We start from the raw sequence: 19,510 nt of genomic DNA, 5'->3' as shown, positions 1-19,510 counted from the left end.
TTATAATTTTTTTGTGCTTTACAAAGTATTCTCCCATCTAGGGCGTGAAGATTAATCTATTAATTGTTAAATAAATTTGAATGATTATCATTGTTAAATATTGATGGATATTTGTTAGAAGAGCATTATTTAGAATATGTAGTATTATATATTCATTTTTTATACTAGACTATTATGATTAGGCTGTTTTGAATTATATAGGCAATAATTTTTATATTATATTATTCAAATGAACTATATTATTTTTTAAAAAAATATTACACTAAAATTATTTGGGATTAAAAATGAAACTGTTCAGTATTTGGAAAAATTATGTTTTTAATTCGGTTATATTGCTTTGAAGTAGTATTTAAATTTAGAGAGCATGTTGATCAATTTTTGAAAATTTGGTATGTAAGCAATTGTAAGTTAGCATTCAATATATTTGCATGTTTGTAATCATATCAGCACATATATACATTTCATTTTTGTCTATATAGCACACGTTTACATATGCTTTGTAAAACTTTAACAAGAATGTTTTATATAATATTTTTCAATATTTTATGTTTGAAATATTGAGTGACACATTTGAGTTCATTTCAAAGGTTTATTTATATTGTCTATTTAATAGTGCATAAAGATATGTTTATATTGAAAATGTTTCAGATAAAAAGTTAAAAAGTAACTGTAGATTAATTATATACACCGACATTATTCTAAATTTGTAGTTATGCAAAAATAAAAGTTTATACTTATATTGGGTCCTTATTATTATTTTCTAAAACTAGTAATAAATTAATTGGCAAAGTAATTCACATGAATTCAAATATTGTTCAAATACCACATATTAGCTGTGTCGCATCATAACAGCAATATAATCGATGGCAAATACTTATTTTAAAATAAAATTAGTTTAAGTAAATCTAATGTGAGGGTTGTAACTAATGAATATGATATGCAGTCCTTTATAAAAATAATTATTTTACCAAAATACAACTATATTACACGTTTGTATCTTCTTGCTTTTCTTTATCCTTCGAGTGAACGAAATAGTCTTCTATTTCTTGCAATGTTTTGTCTTTAGTTTCTGGCAAGAAAAAGTATAATACTATAGTACCGAGAAGAGCGATGGTTCCGTATGTTAGAAACGTTCCATCTTGTCCGATGTTCAAAAACATAGCCGGTCCGGTTTTAACTACTACAAAAAATGCCAAAAAGGCCAGCGCAGATGCAATTCCGGAACCCAGGCCGCGCAACGCCGTTGGAAAAACTTCTCCTGTCATTGCCCATGGTAGAGGTACAATACCAACGCTGATGAAGCAAATATAACTTATTAAACTCAGCATTGGAATCCACGCTGCACCACCATTATTTCTGGTCAAATATAAATAGGCAGCCAAGACTAATAGCGAGAAAGATGTTCCAATTCCACTAATAACGGCCAGCGGCCTTCTGCCGAATCTTCTCAATAATATGCACGCTACGACTGACATAACAACACGCACAACGTCCACAATTCCCATAGCTAAATATTCATTAATACTAGGCCCCAAAGCATCGCGAATAATTGTCACTGAATAGAATGCGACGGCATTGACGCCTGAGAATTGGCACGTCAAGAAAAATATACAGATTATTATCAGTGGCTTCAAAAATGATGCTTTCTTTGCGTGTTGCCATTTATTCGTATTCGATTTGACCGAATGCGTTTGTAATAAAGTTTGCAATTCCAACAAAGACTCATCATCGCAGCCCCGAAGCCATCGAAAGGATCTTTCTGCTTGTAGAGGGTATCCATGGGATACAAGCCAACTCGGACTTTCGGGGGCTATCGACATCATCAGATAGCACACAAATGGAAAGGCGGAACAAATGGCAGCCGTAAGTCGCCAATGCAAAAATGTACCCATTATATGGGCCAATAAAATGCCTAATGCTATAGCAAGGGACACAGCCGCTAGCAGGAATCCCCGGTAACGAGGCCCGCTCGTCTCGCCAATGTATACGGAACAAGGTGGCCCGAGCAGACCCACACAAAGACCTAAAATATATTCAGGGAAAATACATTTTTATGTTACGTACCTCTTGTTTGAAGCGAATTTATATAAATCAACTTATAATTATATGCTGGTCGTCACAAATAAGGATTTATAATTCGAATTAAAATATAAAGTGGGGTATATAAAATTTGATCAAATTCGCAAAAATTTCAATGAATTTTTCTTAAACTTGGATTATATTAGTAGAGATTTCAAGATTTTTTTGATGCAGTGTTTGTAAGCTTTAATCTATTTTTTTTTTTCAAAAATTACGTAATTATTATGAAATATTTTCGTAATACATATTACGTAATAATCCACATTACTTAAAATAGGCGAAATTATTACTTATTAATCATACGTAAAAATGACATAAGTATGTAACTTTTCTTGCGTAGAAATTGCATAAATATTACGGATTTTGGCTTAGCGGGTAGTGTATTTGATTAAAAAAAATTGACAATTCTTAGTTTGTCTTCGAAAAAAAGAAAACAGAAACGTAAATAATATGTTTATCTGCCTATAATTTCTTATATCATACAAAAGTATGGTGCATTGAATTAGATGATGTAGTAGATCTAAAATATATACTTTTCTTATTATTAACACGTTTACAATCAAAATGAAAATTTAATATCTTTTGTTATAAATTAGACATAAGATAAACTTTTTACCTGTAAGAAACCTGCCGATTAATAAAGGCGCTATAGAGCTAGACATTGCTATGAGAGCCCAGCCGAGAACAAAAGGAACGCATAGCAGCAAATGGGTCGCTCGTCTTCCATATCGCTCCATCAAAACTCCTGATATCAAACAACCCGCCGACATAGGCAAAGCTGCCACTGATGCTAAAATTAATTAATCAATTAATTATTAGATAATGTTTTGGAAAATTATTTCTTTCAATAGATCAAAAATGATTTTAAAATTTTATGAAAACTGTTTTCACAATCTCTCATACCAGGCACACCTGCCTGAGATATGAAAATAATACATATAAACATATAAATAAATAAAAAAATAAAAAACGTTCAGTATGACTGAGAAAAAGAGGCAAATGAGATCTAGAAAATACAAAGCTAAAGAAATGCCGTTTCTAAATATTATATTTTTAAAATATTTATTAGCAGTCAAATAGTCAAAATAAATAAACTATTTATTCTGTGCATTTCGACACTGTATGTGTGTATATTTTTATTTTTATTTATTTTTTTTATTTATTGTTTATTTGTTGACTTTGTATATATGTATATTAGTCATCATACATTTTATAATTAATCTTTACACTTTTATTTTATTTGTATGTATGTATATGATAACTTTACAATGAATAAATTAAAATGTATAAAAGTTTGAAGCTTATTGAAACTAGTTTAATTAACTTCCTTTAGGGTGAGTTATAGTGAACACAAAAAATTGGAAATTTCAAAGATTTTCATTGTATCTGAACATTTTGGCATACCTTTGAGGAAATGGATGTATGTATGTGTGTGCGGATACAAATTTTCGTCGACGATTTCGGGAACACCCATCAACCGATTCGAATAAAAAAAAATCAATTCGTATTGATGGGGCTGATTAGTTTTTGGCAAAGGCAGTTCTAGCCATTTTGAAGACACAGGGCAAAATGTGCGAAAAATGGTAATTCAGTTTTTGCTATAATCGGAGCATACGATTTGAATAATTCAAAATTTTTTTTATTTGTATTAACGAAATGAAGAACTGATTTTTGGAAAGGTTTCGGATATCCAATAAAACAATAAAAAGGCACATCTGGCGAACAAAAATGATCATTAGACATATGCCCATCAAATTATCTCAGATATTTTATAAAGATTTTAATAATAAGTACAAATTTTGTCTATATTTCTATGGGATCCATTCTAATTCTATCCGTTATACCGCAATGCGGCGCTTACGCGCTTCGATATTTCATCTCTTCGCAGCACCATTGCTCTGAAAACAGGTTCAAAATTTTCAAAAAATTATAAGATTTAAAAAAATATTTAAAATTTTTCAAAAACGTCAAGTTTATTAAAAAATTTCGAAACTCTCAAAAAATCCAATTGTTCTATTTTAAAATATTTTTTGAAGCTTTTAAAAATTTTAAATCTACTACTACAAAAAGTTCAAACAATTTGCCTTAAGGCATGATCCCATGCACTAGTTTTTTATTTTTACTAATTTCAAACTCCTGATGGATAATAATCTGCAGGACTGAAACCTGCCATGCGATTGTTTTTGAACTTATCACCCTAAGAATTACCAGTACAAATTTTTTTTGGCTTTACAGGAACACCATTATGTAAAAGCCTGTTTTTTGGTTCATAGAACAGCTTGATTCCTATTTGGATAAAATTGAAAATAGAATTTCTAGGTAAAGAACTTATAAACAAGGACGCTTATTTACAGAACATCAGGATTAATATATTATTAACTAATTTTATTTTTTAATTAAATAAAAAATGTTATTTTATTTTAAACGTTCGATATATAAAAATATATGTTATTAGTTGAACAAATACATATCTTGAAATGCCAATCTCACAATAATTTGATGATTAATTTAAAGTAAAAAATAAACGCGCAATACAAACAAATTTACTGAATACTTTCCATTCGATCGAAATCTTTTCACCTTTTGAAAAATATTTGCAATTCTGGTCAATATTATTAACAAATAGACGTATTTTAACTGTTGTTAGAAAGCTTCGATTAAATCCATTCATGATCTCGCATGAAAAGACAACTGAGTAAATAATGTGCATAATAAGACATCAATACTCGTAGTTTCATAAATGATTCACTGACCGGCACCGAGACCGAGCGTGATTAGTGCATACGAATGGCGCTATTATAATATTATAATACGATGAAAACATGCCATTATTAAAGCAAATAAAATATCTGCAACAATACATTGAGAAGTTCATTAATCGCCGATAAAAAATTTAAATAGTAGATTTGCTCTTGAAGTTTTGTTATTGTGGTTAGAAAAGCTTTCACTTTTGAAATGATGCTCAAGGCAATTAAAATGCGGATGTAATGTCCTATAATGAAATTCACACATTTTGTTCTAAATTGCGAAGAACAGACATGATACGCAATTTTATCAAAATTGTATCATATAAAAATAATAAAAAAATTGTAATATCAGTTTTAGCATTTATTCTTTCAAAATTATGGCCTATTAATTTGATCCAATAAATCGTATATAATAACTAGGGTAACCACTATCTATAAATATATATAATTAATATGAATTGAAATAACTCATAAAATGTATTTATAGTTAATGTTCTGATAGTTATTATTATTAAAAAAAATCTTTTTCCAAGAGCAATCGTTTCCTCAACTCAAGCAGAATTGTTTTTGAATCATTCAAATCGGATGTTTAGTTCTCTCGAAAACTGACATTTTTTGCAAATTTAGCTCCGTATCTGCGTTTGCCAAAAACTAATCAACACACTTCGAATGTTTTTTGAACCATTCAAATCTGGACGAACTAGTTAGTATTTTGCCTTGAGGCAAGTTACATGAACTTCTTGATATGTGTAAATAATGGACTTAATTAATAAAGTATAAATTAATTTATGAGCGATTAAAAGTATTCCGGGTGGATTTATTACACATCATTGAAAACGAACGAACACTCTATCGTTATACCAAGTATAGACGATTTACTATTTTAATTTTAACAATCGTCAATAATACTACTCATTTTATCAAACTTTGATAAATTTAAAAAATTAAATTACTTGTCGTAAGGCAGTAATATTTCAGTAAGTTCTGTAAGACCATGATATATATCGCCAAAAAAAGTTCCATAAAAATCGGTTCAATTTTTTATTCAACAGTTAATTACAAGAAAACGGCTCGGTAGATTTTCACCTAAAACTAATCAGTATCATTCCCAACTAATATATTTCAAACAGTTTTTAATTTTTCAAAATCGATTCGGTTGTATGAGCTTAAATGAGGACGAAAAGTTTAACACTTTTTTCCAAATTACAAAGAAACGGCTCGGCCGGTCGTCGCACAAAACTGAGAAACGATAATCCTCATCGAGATACATCAAATGGCTTTTAAATTTCTGAAATCAGTTCAGGCGATTTTGAGCAAACGTCGATGAAAGGTCTAATTTTGACAAATGCTAAAAAAACTTGAATAATTTTTGCAAATTTTGAAGAATTTTTAAAATTAAACGACGCAGGGCCCTAATATTTTAGTATGATCAATAAGACAAATGAAAATCATAAAAATCGCCGAAATTTTTTTTAACACTTTATTACAAGAAAACGGCCCGGCCGATCTTTACCAAAAACTAATCAGCACGATTCCCAACCAATATCTTTCGAACAGATTTTGAATTTTGAAAGCCCGATTCAGAATTACGGGCTAAAACGTGGACGACAAAATTTTCACTTTTCTCCTTCGAGAAGTTAAAAATTGTATCCATACATACGCACATACATAAATACATCCATTTTTTCTAAGGTATGCCAAAATGTTCAGAAACCTCCGAAACGTAAAGATATGCAAAAAATTACATTTTCGATATTTGGACAATCACAATAACTTACTAACACGGGAAGTTAAAAATCTTTCAAAATTATTTTTTGGCATAGCAACCGTAAAGTGTATTAATTTGTCCATCATGAACTTTCGTAACCGTGATGATGTAATCGTAATGATAATGTAGTTGAATTGGTAATCTTTTTACTCAAATTAAAGCAGTGTATTTTAATATTATTTTTGAATACGTAAATTTTATTTTATACACGTAAATACACACATTTATATATAATAAAATCATAATCATTAGAAAAACATGAAGACGAACGCCTTTGGTTTTGAGTATAAATTGATTATTTGGTATGCTCACTAAACAATTCGAATGCCATAGAGAAAGTTCAACGAAAATGTTTGAAAATCAAAAAAAAATTGTTTTTAATTTTTGAACAGCAATCAGAACCTTACGTCCTATGAGCTGTTGGGCTGAAACTTCTCCTTGCTTAGAATTTTTTTTAGATGGTAACCCAATGGTTAATCCATTCATATTTGATGATTTTCGTTATAACAGGCTGCTCGAAGTGGGTATCGAACCCGAGACCTCTGAAACAAGTCCCGTCGCTCTTAACCGCTTACGTACGGGCGAGCCCAAATAAAAAATTAAGAATGTATAAAACTTATTCCGATTACAATATGCTCCTGAATAAATTTAACATTTTGTCTCGTCACACGTTGTTTTATTGATAGTATTTTATTATTATATAAACTTTGTGAATCTTTTGGCAGGTTAAACTCGCCTGGTATTTTGATTATCAAACTTATAATTAATAAATTAAATCGTATAAAAATTTGAAGCTTACAGGAACAATTTTAAATTTCGTTTTTTTGTATTTTCAAACTCCTGGTGGATAAAAATGCCCATAATTGGAATCTGCCATGCAATGGTTTTCGTACTTAACACGCTAAGAATCACTACTACAAAAAAATTGTAACGATGGTATAGAATTCACTCAAAATCCTAACCAATTATCTTAAAATGCTTCTAGAACATTTTTACAAATTCACATATTTTTCAAGTATTACCAATTCCTAAGGAATATGATTTTTCAAAATTCACTTGTGGTAGTGCAAATATCTTCTAACTTTAACGAAACGTATAAGAACAATAAACCAAAAAATACAGATTTTTTTAAATTATAAAAGATACTACTATTCATATGAATAAAATAATTATTAGTCATCTGCAGAAATTATTTTTTCTTATATTCATTTTAGTTACGTATTACGTATAGTACTCTACTAATTGTAAACCCTTCTTGATCTATTCTATGGGACACCAGTTTTTGTTTGTTTTTAACTAATTTCGAAATATTTATAATAAATCATATTTTAATTAATTGAAAATGCATTTTGAACTGGATTTTAAGCTTGAATGAAAGACTTAGTAATATATGATCGCCTATTGCTTTTGAGTATGAATTGATTATTAAAATCTCATGTAAATGTTGATTTCTTATTTAAAACAAATCAAGTTAATAAATAATTGCTTTTATACTAGTAGCAAACACCTTGAGAGATAGCATTTTAATTATAATACTGTATAATCATGTTAGTCAGTATTGCAACAATTTTAGTAAAGCATTAACGTTTATATTAATTATATTATATCTTGTGAGTTTGAATTCAAATCTTTTAAACGTCTTTTTGGTATAAGAAAGTCTATTATATATTTAACGTGAAGCAATTTGGAAACAAAATTGCGACTGGAGACATGCTTAGATCTTAGAATTATAAAATAGGTTACTATATTGCAAATAAATATTTGAAGTAATATTTATTTTAATTAAAGAATATTTACCAATCCAGGACTCTTGTTCAGTGTCAATTTGAATAGGACTATCTGCGAGTTTTAGTTGGGGTAATAAAATCGCCGAATAACCTGATGTCATTCCAGCAGCTACAGTTGCCATTATGGGACCAGAAGCTGCCAGAACCTGATGTTCAAAAAGTTTATATTATCAGTCATTCAACATTATTTTGTATTAGATTATTGAATCATGATTCATGAAAATTTCTCTATTTTGATTATAATTACCAAAATGAACCATTTTAACACTAATATTTTCAATTCTAGTTGAACTATTTAGTTTTTATGTTGAACAATTTAATTTTGATTAATTTACCTATACTTATAAGTATGTCTAAAGCTAAAATTTATGAAGAAATAAATTTTGCAAGAATTGAAATCAACTGTATTGATTATGAACGATTACGTCGAAAGATATACATAGTTTCAAAACATCTCAAGTATGCAAATAATCAAATTTTGGATGATCTGATATATTTTATTAAAACGTGTTGCTCAATATCTGGAGACACTTTCAAATTTGCGAAACACTATGTTAATTACTTGTTTATGATAGATTGATAGATTTAGGTTTTATTTTAGGAAACATGAGATAATCAAAAATCTTCTCCTAAATTGGTTGACTTATTAAAATTGACAGAAAATCAAATAATAATAAATATATTTGAAAACTAAAAAGAAAGGATCAAACAGCATTGAATAAAACACCTCAGTGCTTCGATAATTTTATTGGATTTGGACGCAAGAAAGCTTCTGCTAAAATCAAAATACCATTGTTTTAATCACCAACAACATAATTTTTTATTTAATTATATATTTTTATTTAGTTTTGACGATCACGAAATACATTTGTCCTTATAAGTCATTGCAATATATTATTATCATCTAATATCTACATATTTCTACTATATAAATTTAGATTTGAAAATTATTGATCGTTTACCTGTCTGGTGAGTGGTGAGAATCGTTTTGGGGAGATGGTGCTTTCGATGAGTGTTTGTTGGGGTTCCAGTGGCTTTTGGGGTTCCGCCGCATTTGGGTCAGTGGAACAAATAACGATGGGAGGGTTGCCAACATCTTGGGGCGCGCTGGAGGGCCCTGAGGTACCCACTACATCATCGTTAGACACCATCTGAAAATAGGAAAAAATCATTATTTTAAAACAATATCAATAGATAGTATTTAATAATGTAATAGATTAGCAGTCAAAGAAATTCAGCTTTAAGACAAATTTCTAAGAAGGGCAGGAAAATTAACCGATTAAAATTCAAAATTAATCGAAAACTTGTACCTAAAAAAACTGTTCAGATAATATTTTCAATTATTTAGGTAATTTAATTTTTATATATAAAATATTATAATTTTAGAGAAAACTGATTAAGATGAGCAGATTTTAGTAAAATTAATTATGAAAAATTAACGAAATTTTAAGCATTCTAAAAGTATAAAAATTTAATAAAATATGTTTGCACAAAATTTCAAATTCTAGAAATTATTCTGAATTTAAAAGATTTAAATAATTAATACACAGATAAGTATACTATAATACAAATTAGACTGCTTTAATAATTATATTGCATTTTTTTTCTAACAGAAATCAGAACTATTCCTAGTATTTTGTAAGCTGGTATGATATAATAGTTTATAAAATAGCACTATAAGGAGGCAACCCAGTGGTTAACCATTCTCTTTGTCATTTGTGAAAATAGCATTTTGGGGCATTTATCACATTACTTTTAGAAATATCTAAGAATAATGACAAAGAAAATGGTTAACCACTGGGTTGCCTCCTTATAATGTTATTTTATAAACTATTATATCATACCAGCAGTAGTGTTATCAGATCTCACTTGCAAATATAGATATAAACATGATTTCAATTAAAATTATGTTTAGATCTATATTTACAAGTGAGATCTGATAACACTACTGCTTGATATCTAGCTGTCCAAAATAAAAGCAAATAGAATTTGGAAACATGGAATCGCTAAGAACAAAATTTAGTATATTGAATAATTTAAAATTTGTTATATTGACATTAAATTATATAACAAGATACTAATATATATAGCATTAACGTTAATTAAGACGATTAATGAAATGACGTTATTATTAAATTAAATCGAAACTCACTTCCATATATCATCTAAACCTTTTATCGTTCCAAATTATAAAATAATAGATTTTTTTCTCATCGAGTAATAAAGAATAAGATATTTTAATGTTGTGCTCCTAAGATTTTATTTATATCAAATTCATATTATCAACATCGAAATTAACTATCATGAATAATGAATATATATATATATAAGTATTTTTAGTATTTTAAAACTGACCTTGCTATGTGGCTTGAATATTATAGAAATACAATTAATCACCATTTTGATCAGAGTTATTCAAGTAGTTAAAAAATATACTTTATTAACATAAACTTAAGATATAAATTATTTCTAGTACATTTTTATACAGAAATGCTAAAAATAGTCAATCTATCAATTTATTATAAATGAAAGGAATATGGAGAGCAAGTTTACTTCATAACTGTCACAGTTAAACTAGACCAAATATACACGAAGCGCATATATAATGATATAAGAAAATATTTTATGTAAATAGTAATCTGAAATATTTTTCAAAAGCGTTATTTGTCACATAGTTAAACAATAACGGTCTGGAAATAATACAAAGACAAGCATTGCAATTAATATTTTTCAATTTGTTTATTCTTCACCCAGAAAAAGAGAGCATTATTTATTTTCGGTTTATATTAGATTTATATCAATGTATGGAATTATTTCGGGTGTTAATATATATATTATATATAATTCTCTCAATATTAAAAAAAATATTATTTGGTTTTTTGACAAAGTAATCTGTATACCAGTACTAGTTATTATTAAAAGAAATCGAACAAGAAAACTTAGTTTTGACTCTTTAAAAACAATTCGGACTACAGATCATGTTAATGTAGACTGTAGAGCATTGACTCAATGCAATAATGGGAACTTACAATTCGAACAATCATATTTCAACGTTCGCCCTTTGGACCCTATATCAAAATCAGTGTCGACTGTCACTACCAAACCCAGTCTCCCCTACAATAATTAATTTTCACTACTGCATGAAAATTATTGAAAATACTAAAAATATAACTATAGTTATATTTATGTTAATATGACATTAAATAAAAAAGTAATACTGTAAAAGTAATAACAATTATTGAAAATACTAAATTATTGTAAAAGTAACAAAAATTATTGAAAATACTAAAAATATAACAATGACATTAAATAAAAAAGTAATACTGTAAAAGTAATAACAAATTAAAATCAGTACGATCATCAAAGATTAAATTGATGATTCACTAGTTCAGCAGATTAATTCTGCAAACATTTTAAAAACAATGGATGAATGTCTAATGAATATGTATGAATAATTTAATAATGTTTTGTTCAATAATGGTAATATTTGAGATGATTATTAATTATAATTTTTCTTGTGTTCTCTTATAAATAAATGTAAACAAGATATTGTAGGATTCCAATAACTAGCAGAGTTACACCAAATGTAAAGTGCACTATATAAATAGCATCAATAACATTTTCATAATTGTCTAATACTATATTTTATTTAATTAGTAGAAAAATTTAAGAAGTAGAAATCTATGAAGTTTAAAATAAAAGATTCGACTAAACAAAACTCTATGCTTAAGCATATATAATTGCCCCAGTAATCAATAAAACAAACTATTTGTAGTTTGTGATCAATCAAAAATTTTTATCAATTGAATCTACCTTTGCAATGAAACATTTATATTATTGTCAAACAAATATTTGTATATTGTTTAAATGCTTGTATCAAATTTTTAAAAAAAATAAATAAAATGGTATTGCAATAATGTTCTATTATATTTTCTACATTCACTAGGTTATTACATACATTCTTACAACTTAATCAGAAATGAAAAATCAGAATGACACACCGTGTACCTTGCACTAGAAGTTGAAAAAGCTTTTAGAAAATGCCTTCTTATCTATGCCAAATATAAAAAGTTTTTATAAAAATATTATTTTTTAAATGCTTTCGAATCTATGCCAAATACTAGTGAGGTGCATGGCATCGTGCCTTAAGGCAAATTGCTGAAACTTTCCGTAATCAAAAATCTTGGTACGGAACCCAAAAAAAATTGCACAAATGCGCACACACACATACACACACACAACATCCATTTTTTCTAAGATATGCCAAAATATTCAGAAACCTTTGAAACGTATTGATATATAAAAATTTTTCATTTTCGATTTTTTTGCGATTATTATAACTTACCCTACGGGAAGTTAATAAAAGTCTTTTTAAAACCTGTTGAAAAATGAAAAATGAACATTGTTGAAATTATCTCATGATGCAACACTTATGCACCAGTATTTGTAACTGCCCGAAGAAATTTATGAATCGCTAGAGAATCCAATTTTCTAATTGTGTTTTTTCGGCGTGTCTAGTCATTCTGAATCATTTGATACAAATGTGTGTATTTGTGATTTATAATTAGACCTTTCATCAAAGTTTTTTCTAAAACCGCTACCCCAGTATAATGCCATTTCTTTAGAATTAGCATGCAAGTGCAAAACTTTTTGCTAGCCCTTTTGCCAAAATTTAACTTTTAGAAAGATGTTGGGACCTGTGCTGATTTGATTTTGGAAAGATCGGTCAAGCAGTTTCTTCGCATTTAGGTGTTAATTTTTTTTGACTATTTTAATAAAACTTTGCATATTGATAGAGTTCATGCTCTTAACCAACATCCTAATTTATAGACCTATAAATAGATTTACATAATAAAAACTTATTAATGTTTGGAATAATGGACCGCGCTTCTGTAATCTTCTATCATAGTAAGTCAAAGCAACTCAAATAACTTATAAATATTATTATACTTATTAAAAAAAAGTTAATTATTTACATATATCGAAAAATTCATAAGGTGTTATTCATATTTATGTTTACTTATCTATGGTGGTATTCAGCTTGAAGGCAACATGCCATTTATTGTAATTACGATTACATTTTGTCTATAAGTTAATAAGTCCCGTGAAAACAATCACATATGAATAAAAATTATATATGTTTGAAAATGTATAATGTTATGCAATGATTTGTTTTAAAAAATTTATTAATTGATTAAGAAACCTCGTTTGGCAAAGGGACGTCCTTGGCGCCTGCCCAGGGCAATTAATTCTGTTCGAATTAGCAGACACCTTTGCACAAATCACTTTATTTATAATTTAAAATATCTAGAACAGCAGTCATTTCATTTCGACAGACTTTCTAGTAATATAAGAGCTGTTGTGAAGTTGAAAAATATTAATAAAATATATTAATGGTGTATAAAAAATGACACGTTTTTTACATTATATTTTTTGAAATCTGATCTGCATATTTTTATATAAATTTAAGAAAAATCATTCACAATTTATTAGTTTATTGGATCAATATTTCAGAAATTATTCATAGATACATTGTTTCTAAAATCATTATAAGAAATTAATCTTATTTCGCGCAAAACATTTTTTTATCGTTGTTTATCAAAAAAGTAATTACGCAAAATGTAGATAAGCTGAACACATGATTCTGAGTCGAAAACTCGATTTTTTTTTCAGATTTATAACAGTGAACTATTTTGCATGGTCACACCTCTCTGTAGAATTATTTACATTTGTCAAAAGATATGAATATTAATTAACGTTTTTAACGATTGAGATTGTTGTATGGTTCCTGGTTAGACGGCGAAGATAATTGTAAAAAGCGATTTAAATTGAATACAAATTCTGAGACGATGAATAATATGCATTCATAATATATTAAAACAAAAAAAATCTAAATTTATTATTTTACTAGTTGCTAATTAATTAATTCATAGTTAAATTATAAAAATTGTTTCAACCCTTTTTTGTTTTTCTAGGAATAAACTGCTAAATGATATGTATCAACTGTCGAAACATATTTTTTTTAATGAAATTTATTTTAATTTGATTAATTGGCTGTTATATATATGCAGTTTAAAAACGAACAAACTTTTTAAATTATATAACTTATTAACTTCCCGTAAGTTATAGTAATCGCAAAAAAATCGAAAATGAAAACTTTTATATATCTTTACGTTTCAAAGGTTTCTGAACATTTTGGCATACCTTAGAAAAAATGGATATATGTGTGTGTGTGTGTGTGTGTATGTATGTACGTGTGTGTATGTATGTGCGGATACAAATTTTCGTCGACGATTTTGGGAACACGGATCAACCGATTTAAATAATTCAAAAAACATTCGATTCGTATTGATAAGGAGACGTGCTGATTAGTTATGGCGAAGGCAGGTCTAGCCGTTCCGAAGATACGGGGCAAAAAGTGCTGAAAACGGTAACTCAGTTTTTAAGAGAACGGAGCGTCCGATTTCAATAATTCAAAAAACATTTCACTTTTATTGACAAAATGAAGAATCGATAATATTTTCATCAAGGTAGGTCTAGCGGTTTCGGAGATATGGAAGAAAAAGTAAAAAAATGAGCCATTTGGCGGTCAAAAATGATCATTAGACATATGCACATCAAATTATCAGATATTTTAACAATAAGTATACATTTTGTTAACATTCCTATAGGTTCCGTACCAATGCTTATGCGTTAGACAGCGACGCGGCGCTTACGCGCTTTATATTTTGTCCCTATGCAGTTAAAGCAGTACGATTGCTTTGAAAAAAAGTTCAGATCTTCCACAATATGTCAAAATAAAGACAATTTTTTTTTCAAAAAAAACAAAAAAAAAATTAAAAAAAAATTTTTTTTCTAAAAAAAATTTTTCTCAAAAAAAAGTAATTTTTTGTCCAATTTATAGTTTCTCAAAAATCTTATTTTTTTAAAGTAATTTTTTTTTCAAAAATGTTAATCGTTTTTAAAAAAATAATAATTTTTGGTACGGGAAGTTCCAGCAATTTGCCTTAAGGCACGATGCCTTAATTGCCTTAAGACAGAATTCCACTTACAGCTAGTTTTAAACGCATCGAAAATTATGTATGTTGCACCTTGAAGCTTTTGATTTGAAAATAGCTTGGATTACAAAGACATTTTATCATACTAGTTAGTATAGTTCTAATTAATGAAATATATAAAAATAATTCACTTAGCAATTTTACATTGAGAATTTGCCTTACATTTGCTATCACTATCACTATATTTATTGTTTTATTACTATCGTCTATTTAATAGATAAACATCGATAACTTAATGAGGCTTTGATTTGAGATCATAAAACTGTTGAATCCGCAACGGTAACAAATAATTAGTTGAATAATTAATAAATAACATTTGAATCAAGTAAATAAAATACACTATAAAACGTAAAAGTAATATTAAAATGACATTTACGAGCTTTTCACTGCGGTTGTAGTTAATGTTTAGCTTTCATGGCGCCAAGAGGGTAATACCACACTGATTTCTCACAACGATTCTTACCAGGCCTCGCATTCCACGATGCAATTATTACCTGTGCCTTACTATCTAGGAATTAAATATAGATATATAATTAACAAAATTCCATGAAGATTAGGAGATTGATATTATAAACTTTTCACAAAAAAATTTAAAGTGGAGCAAGCTCTACTTGGTCTCCATAAAAATCCTCCATTTTTAATATTAATAAAAAGCTTATTTTTTACTTACGTGTTATTTTCGATCAGTACTCAGGGTTAATCCAAAATATAAAAACTTCCTAAACTTCGCGTCTTTCTTGTGCATATACAGAGAGATTGAAATTATATTAAAAGCTTTCTATTTAATATTAAATAGAAAGCTTAATTTTTATTTTTGTTATTTTCTGTCAGAAATAAGCAGTGGTGTTGTCGAGCCGGAACGCGCCGGAACGTCGTTCCGGCAAATCATTTTTGAGCCGGAACGCGTTCCGGCAAGAAAAAATATAAAAACATCGCTACATACAGAAAATGATTTAATAAGTAAATTTTATACGTTATTATTCAACTAATTTTTATTAAATGTTATTATTGTAATAAACATACATATATGTGCACAAAATGGGTTTTGTAATAATTTTGTTTCTTTCCTTTTTGAACGGAACTGGAAAAACATGAACCGGTTTTAGAACCGGTTTTTAAATTTTAGCGTTCCGGCAAAAAAATATTAGCACAAAACCACTGGTTTTATCAAAGTCGTTTTTAATTTAGTAACAAATTGAGGTGTATGAACTTCTTATAGAAAAAATAATATTTATAAATTAAATCTTACATTCATTCGCATTTCTTATACGCTAACATCTACATCATAGGTTCCTATTCATGTATTTTTATAGCCTTACGTGTGCCTATACGTTACATTCTATACTACACGCCTTACATCTGTACCATACGCTATATTTCATTATATACTCTCAAATCCCTACATTGTATACCGAATACACCTAACCTATATCTACTATATATCCTATTACCTATAATTTCCCTTACACGCTACATTAACCCTACCGAGAATCGAACCCGGGTCCGCCGCGTGGCACGCGACGACCTTATCCACTACACCACCGTAACGCTACAATCAACCGTCTTTTTTCGCGTGTCGTCGCGCCACCTTAGTATTAATTACCTAATTAATTAGAAAATGACCCGCGGAAACAACAGTGCGTCCCATATTATATTATTAGTGGGGGTATCCGATAGGGTAGTGGTTAAGGTGCGCGACTTCCACGCGGAGGTCCCGGGTTCAATTCCCGGTATAGGCAATAGATAGGTAGAGATAATACATAGGGCGTAAGGTAAACCTATATAATATAGGTGAATATATAAATTAGACAGTAGTATTTATAAGAAGTAAAAGGTCTGTAGGTATATAATAAGTTAATGACGGTATAGGTATCTCACGGTATGATAGATAATAGATATCTATCGATGATATACAATAATATAAATATAGTATGATAGGTAATAGGTTATCTATCATATTATTAGGTTAAGTCTTATAAAGTATTGTAATAAATCTTGAGTACTCTTATATCATAATAAATACCTGTAGGTATTAATAAATACAAATAATACCAGAATAAATATGATTAATGTCATTGAAGAATATAAATTATGTACTCAATGATTCCCTCATACTTGTACAATTTAATGTATAGACTAGCTGTGTATAATAGAGTTAATTATATAACTAGCTGTAAGTGGAATTCTGTCTTAAGGCAATTAAGGCATCGTGCCTTAAGGCAAATTGCTGGAACTTCCCGTACCAAAAATTATTATTTTTTTAAAAACGATTAACATTTTTGAAAAAAAAATTACTTTAAAAAAATAAGATTTTTGAGAAACTATAAATTGGACAAAAAATTACTTTTTTTTGAGAAAAATTTTTTTTAGAAAAAAAATTTTTTTTTAATTTTTTTTTTGTTTTTTTTGAAAAAAAAATTGTCTTTATTTTGACATATTGTGGAAGATCTGAACTTTTTTTCAAAGCAATCGTACTGCTTTAACTGCATAGGGACAAAATATAAAGCGCGTAAGCGCCGCGTCGCTGTCTAACGCATAAGCATTGGTACGGAACCTATAGGAATGTTAACAAAATGTATACTTATTGTTAAAATATCTGATAATTTGATGTGCATATGTCTAATGATCATTTTTGACCGCCAAATGGCTCATTTTTTTACTTTTTCTTCCATATCTCCGAAACCGCTAGACCTACCTTGATGAAAATATTATCGATTCTTCATTTTGTCAATAAAAGTGAAATGTTTTTTGAATTATTGAAATCGGACGCTCCGTTCTCTTAAAAACTGAGTTACCGTTTTCAGCACTTTTTGCCCCGTATCTTCGGAACGGCTAGACCTGCCTTTGCCAAAAACTAATCAGCACGTCTTCTTATCAATACGAATCGAATGTTTTTTGAATTATTCAAATCGGTTGATCCGTGTTCCCGAATCGTCGACGAAAATTTGTATCCGCACATACATACACACACGCACATACATACATACATACATACATACATACATACATACATACATACACACACACCACACACACACATACATCCATTTTTTCTAAGGTATGCCAAAATGTTCAGAAACCTTTGAAACGTAAAGATATATAAAAATTTTCATTTTCGATTTTTTTGCGATTACTATAACTTGCCCTACGGGAAGTTAAAAAGTCAATATATTAGATTTGTGAGTTCTTATCGAAATATATCAAATTTTTTGAACCGGTTTATGAACCGGATTTTAAATTTTAGCGTTCCGGCAAAAAAAATATTAGCACAACACCACTGGAAATAAGGTACTCAATACTAGTAAGGAGTATATCAAAATTGGTTGTCTGAACATTCTAATATCCTTGCAAAAAAGTTGGACCAAATACAAAGCAGACGAATTTAAAAATCCTTATTACCTATTTTAACACGTTGGTTGCCATGTCAATCATATGTGTCTATCGAATGATGCCAAGAAATTCCACATGAGCTTGTCAAATATACTATATGTATATTTGACATTTGACAAATTGACTCCAAATTTTTTGGCTTGCCGAAAAAAAGAGAATTAACCTAGTGATATCAGTCATAAATACATAAAAAATAGTGTTTTCCAGAAATTTTGGCAAAACATTTTTTTTTGATACATTAAATATCAAATAAAGATAATGTTATGGCAAGGCTATGTTACGTAGCATGCCTCATATAAATGATACTAAATAAAAACAAAAAGTTGATATAAATGTAAAATAGTAATTATTATTGGCTTTGTAAATGAGAAGGTCATCCTCGCCAGATAAGTCATTCTTTTTTATGAACCTTTATGCGGTGATAAAATTCACGTTTTTACTTAACAAACCCAAAATGTAGACATAAGAAAACTGGCTTAATTATGAAAGTTTATCAAAGTTTGAGATTAAATGTTTATCAAAGTAATGAAACGTGTCAAAATTTCAAAATTATATCGTGACAATTTTAAAAGTTTGTAAATCTCAATTAAGTTAACAATCTTGAGTAAGTCGATTATTTACACATAACGGGAAATTTTTGCAACTGCCTCATGGCAAGATGCTTCTTACACCTATTGAATA

General features: G+C 28.5%; 2 protein-coding genes across 2 annotated transcripts; both read right to left on the bottom strand.

Moving 5' to 3' along the window:
- Window positions 1–774: 774 nt before the first annotated feature.
- LOC113368363 (facilitated trehalose transporter Tret1-2 homolog) lies at window positions 775–2,803 on the bottom strand. Its single transcript, XM_026609909.1, has 2 exons — window positions 2,696–2,803; window positions 775–2,023 (listed from the first exon to the last, which is right to left on the bottom strand). The coding sequence occupies exons 1-2, from the start codon at window positions 2,739–2,741 to the stop codon at window positions 984–986; spliced, it is 1,086 nt and encodes a 361-aa protein (XP_026465694.1). The 5' UTR covers window positions 2,742–2,803; the 3' UTR covers window positions 775–983.
- On the bottom strand, window positions 2,790–10,781 carry LOC113367037 (the record flags this gene model as incomplete). The annotated part of the gene is made up of 4 exons (XM_026608666.1): window positions 10,737–10,781; window positions 9,344–9,532; window positions 8,392–8,527; window positions 2,790–2,869 (listed from the first exon to the last, which is right to left on the bottom strand). Coding segments are annotated over exons 1-4 (450 nt in total), but the record flags the coding sequence as incomplete, so codon positions are not given.
- Window positions 10,782–19,510: the final 8,729 nt, after the last annotated feature.

This window comes from Ctenocephalides felis, unplaced genomic scaffold, assembly GCF_003426905.1.
Source record: "Ctenocephalides felis isolate EL2017-DRISC unplaced genomic scaffold, ASM342690v1 CF-g0.4_SCAFFOLD_01170, whole genome shotgun sequence".
In the NCBI taxonomy this organism is placed as follows: domain Eukaryota; kingdom Metazoa; phylum Arthropoda; class Insecta; order Siphonaptera; family Pulicidae; genus Ctenocephalides; species Ctenocephalides felis.
This window is presented reverse-complemented; position numbering and strand designations above follow the sequence as displayed.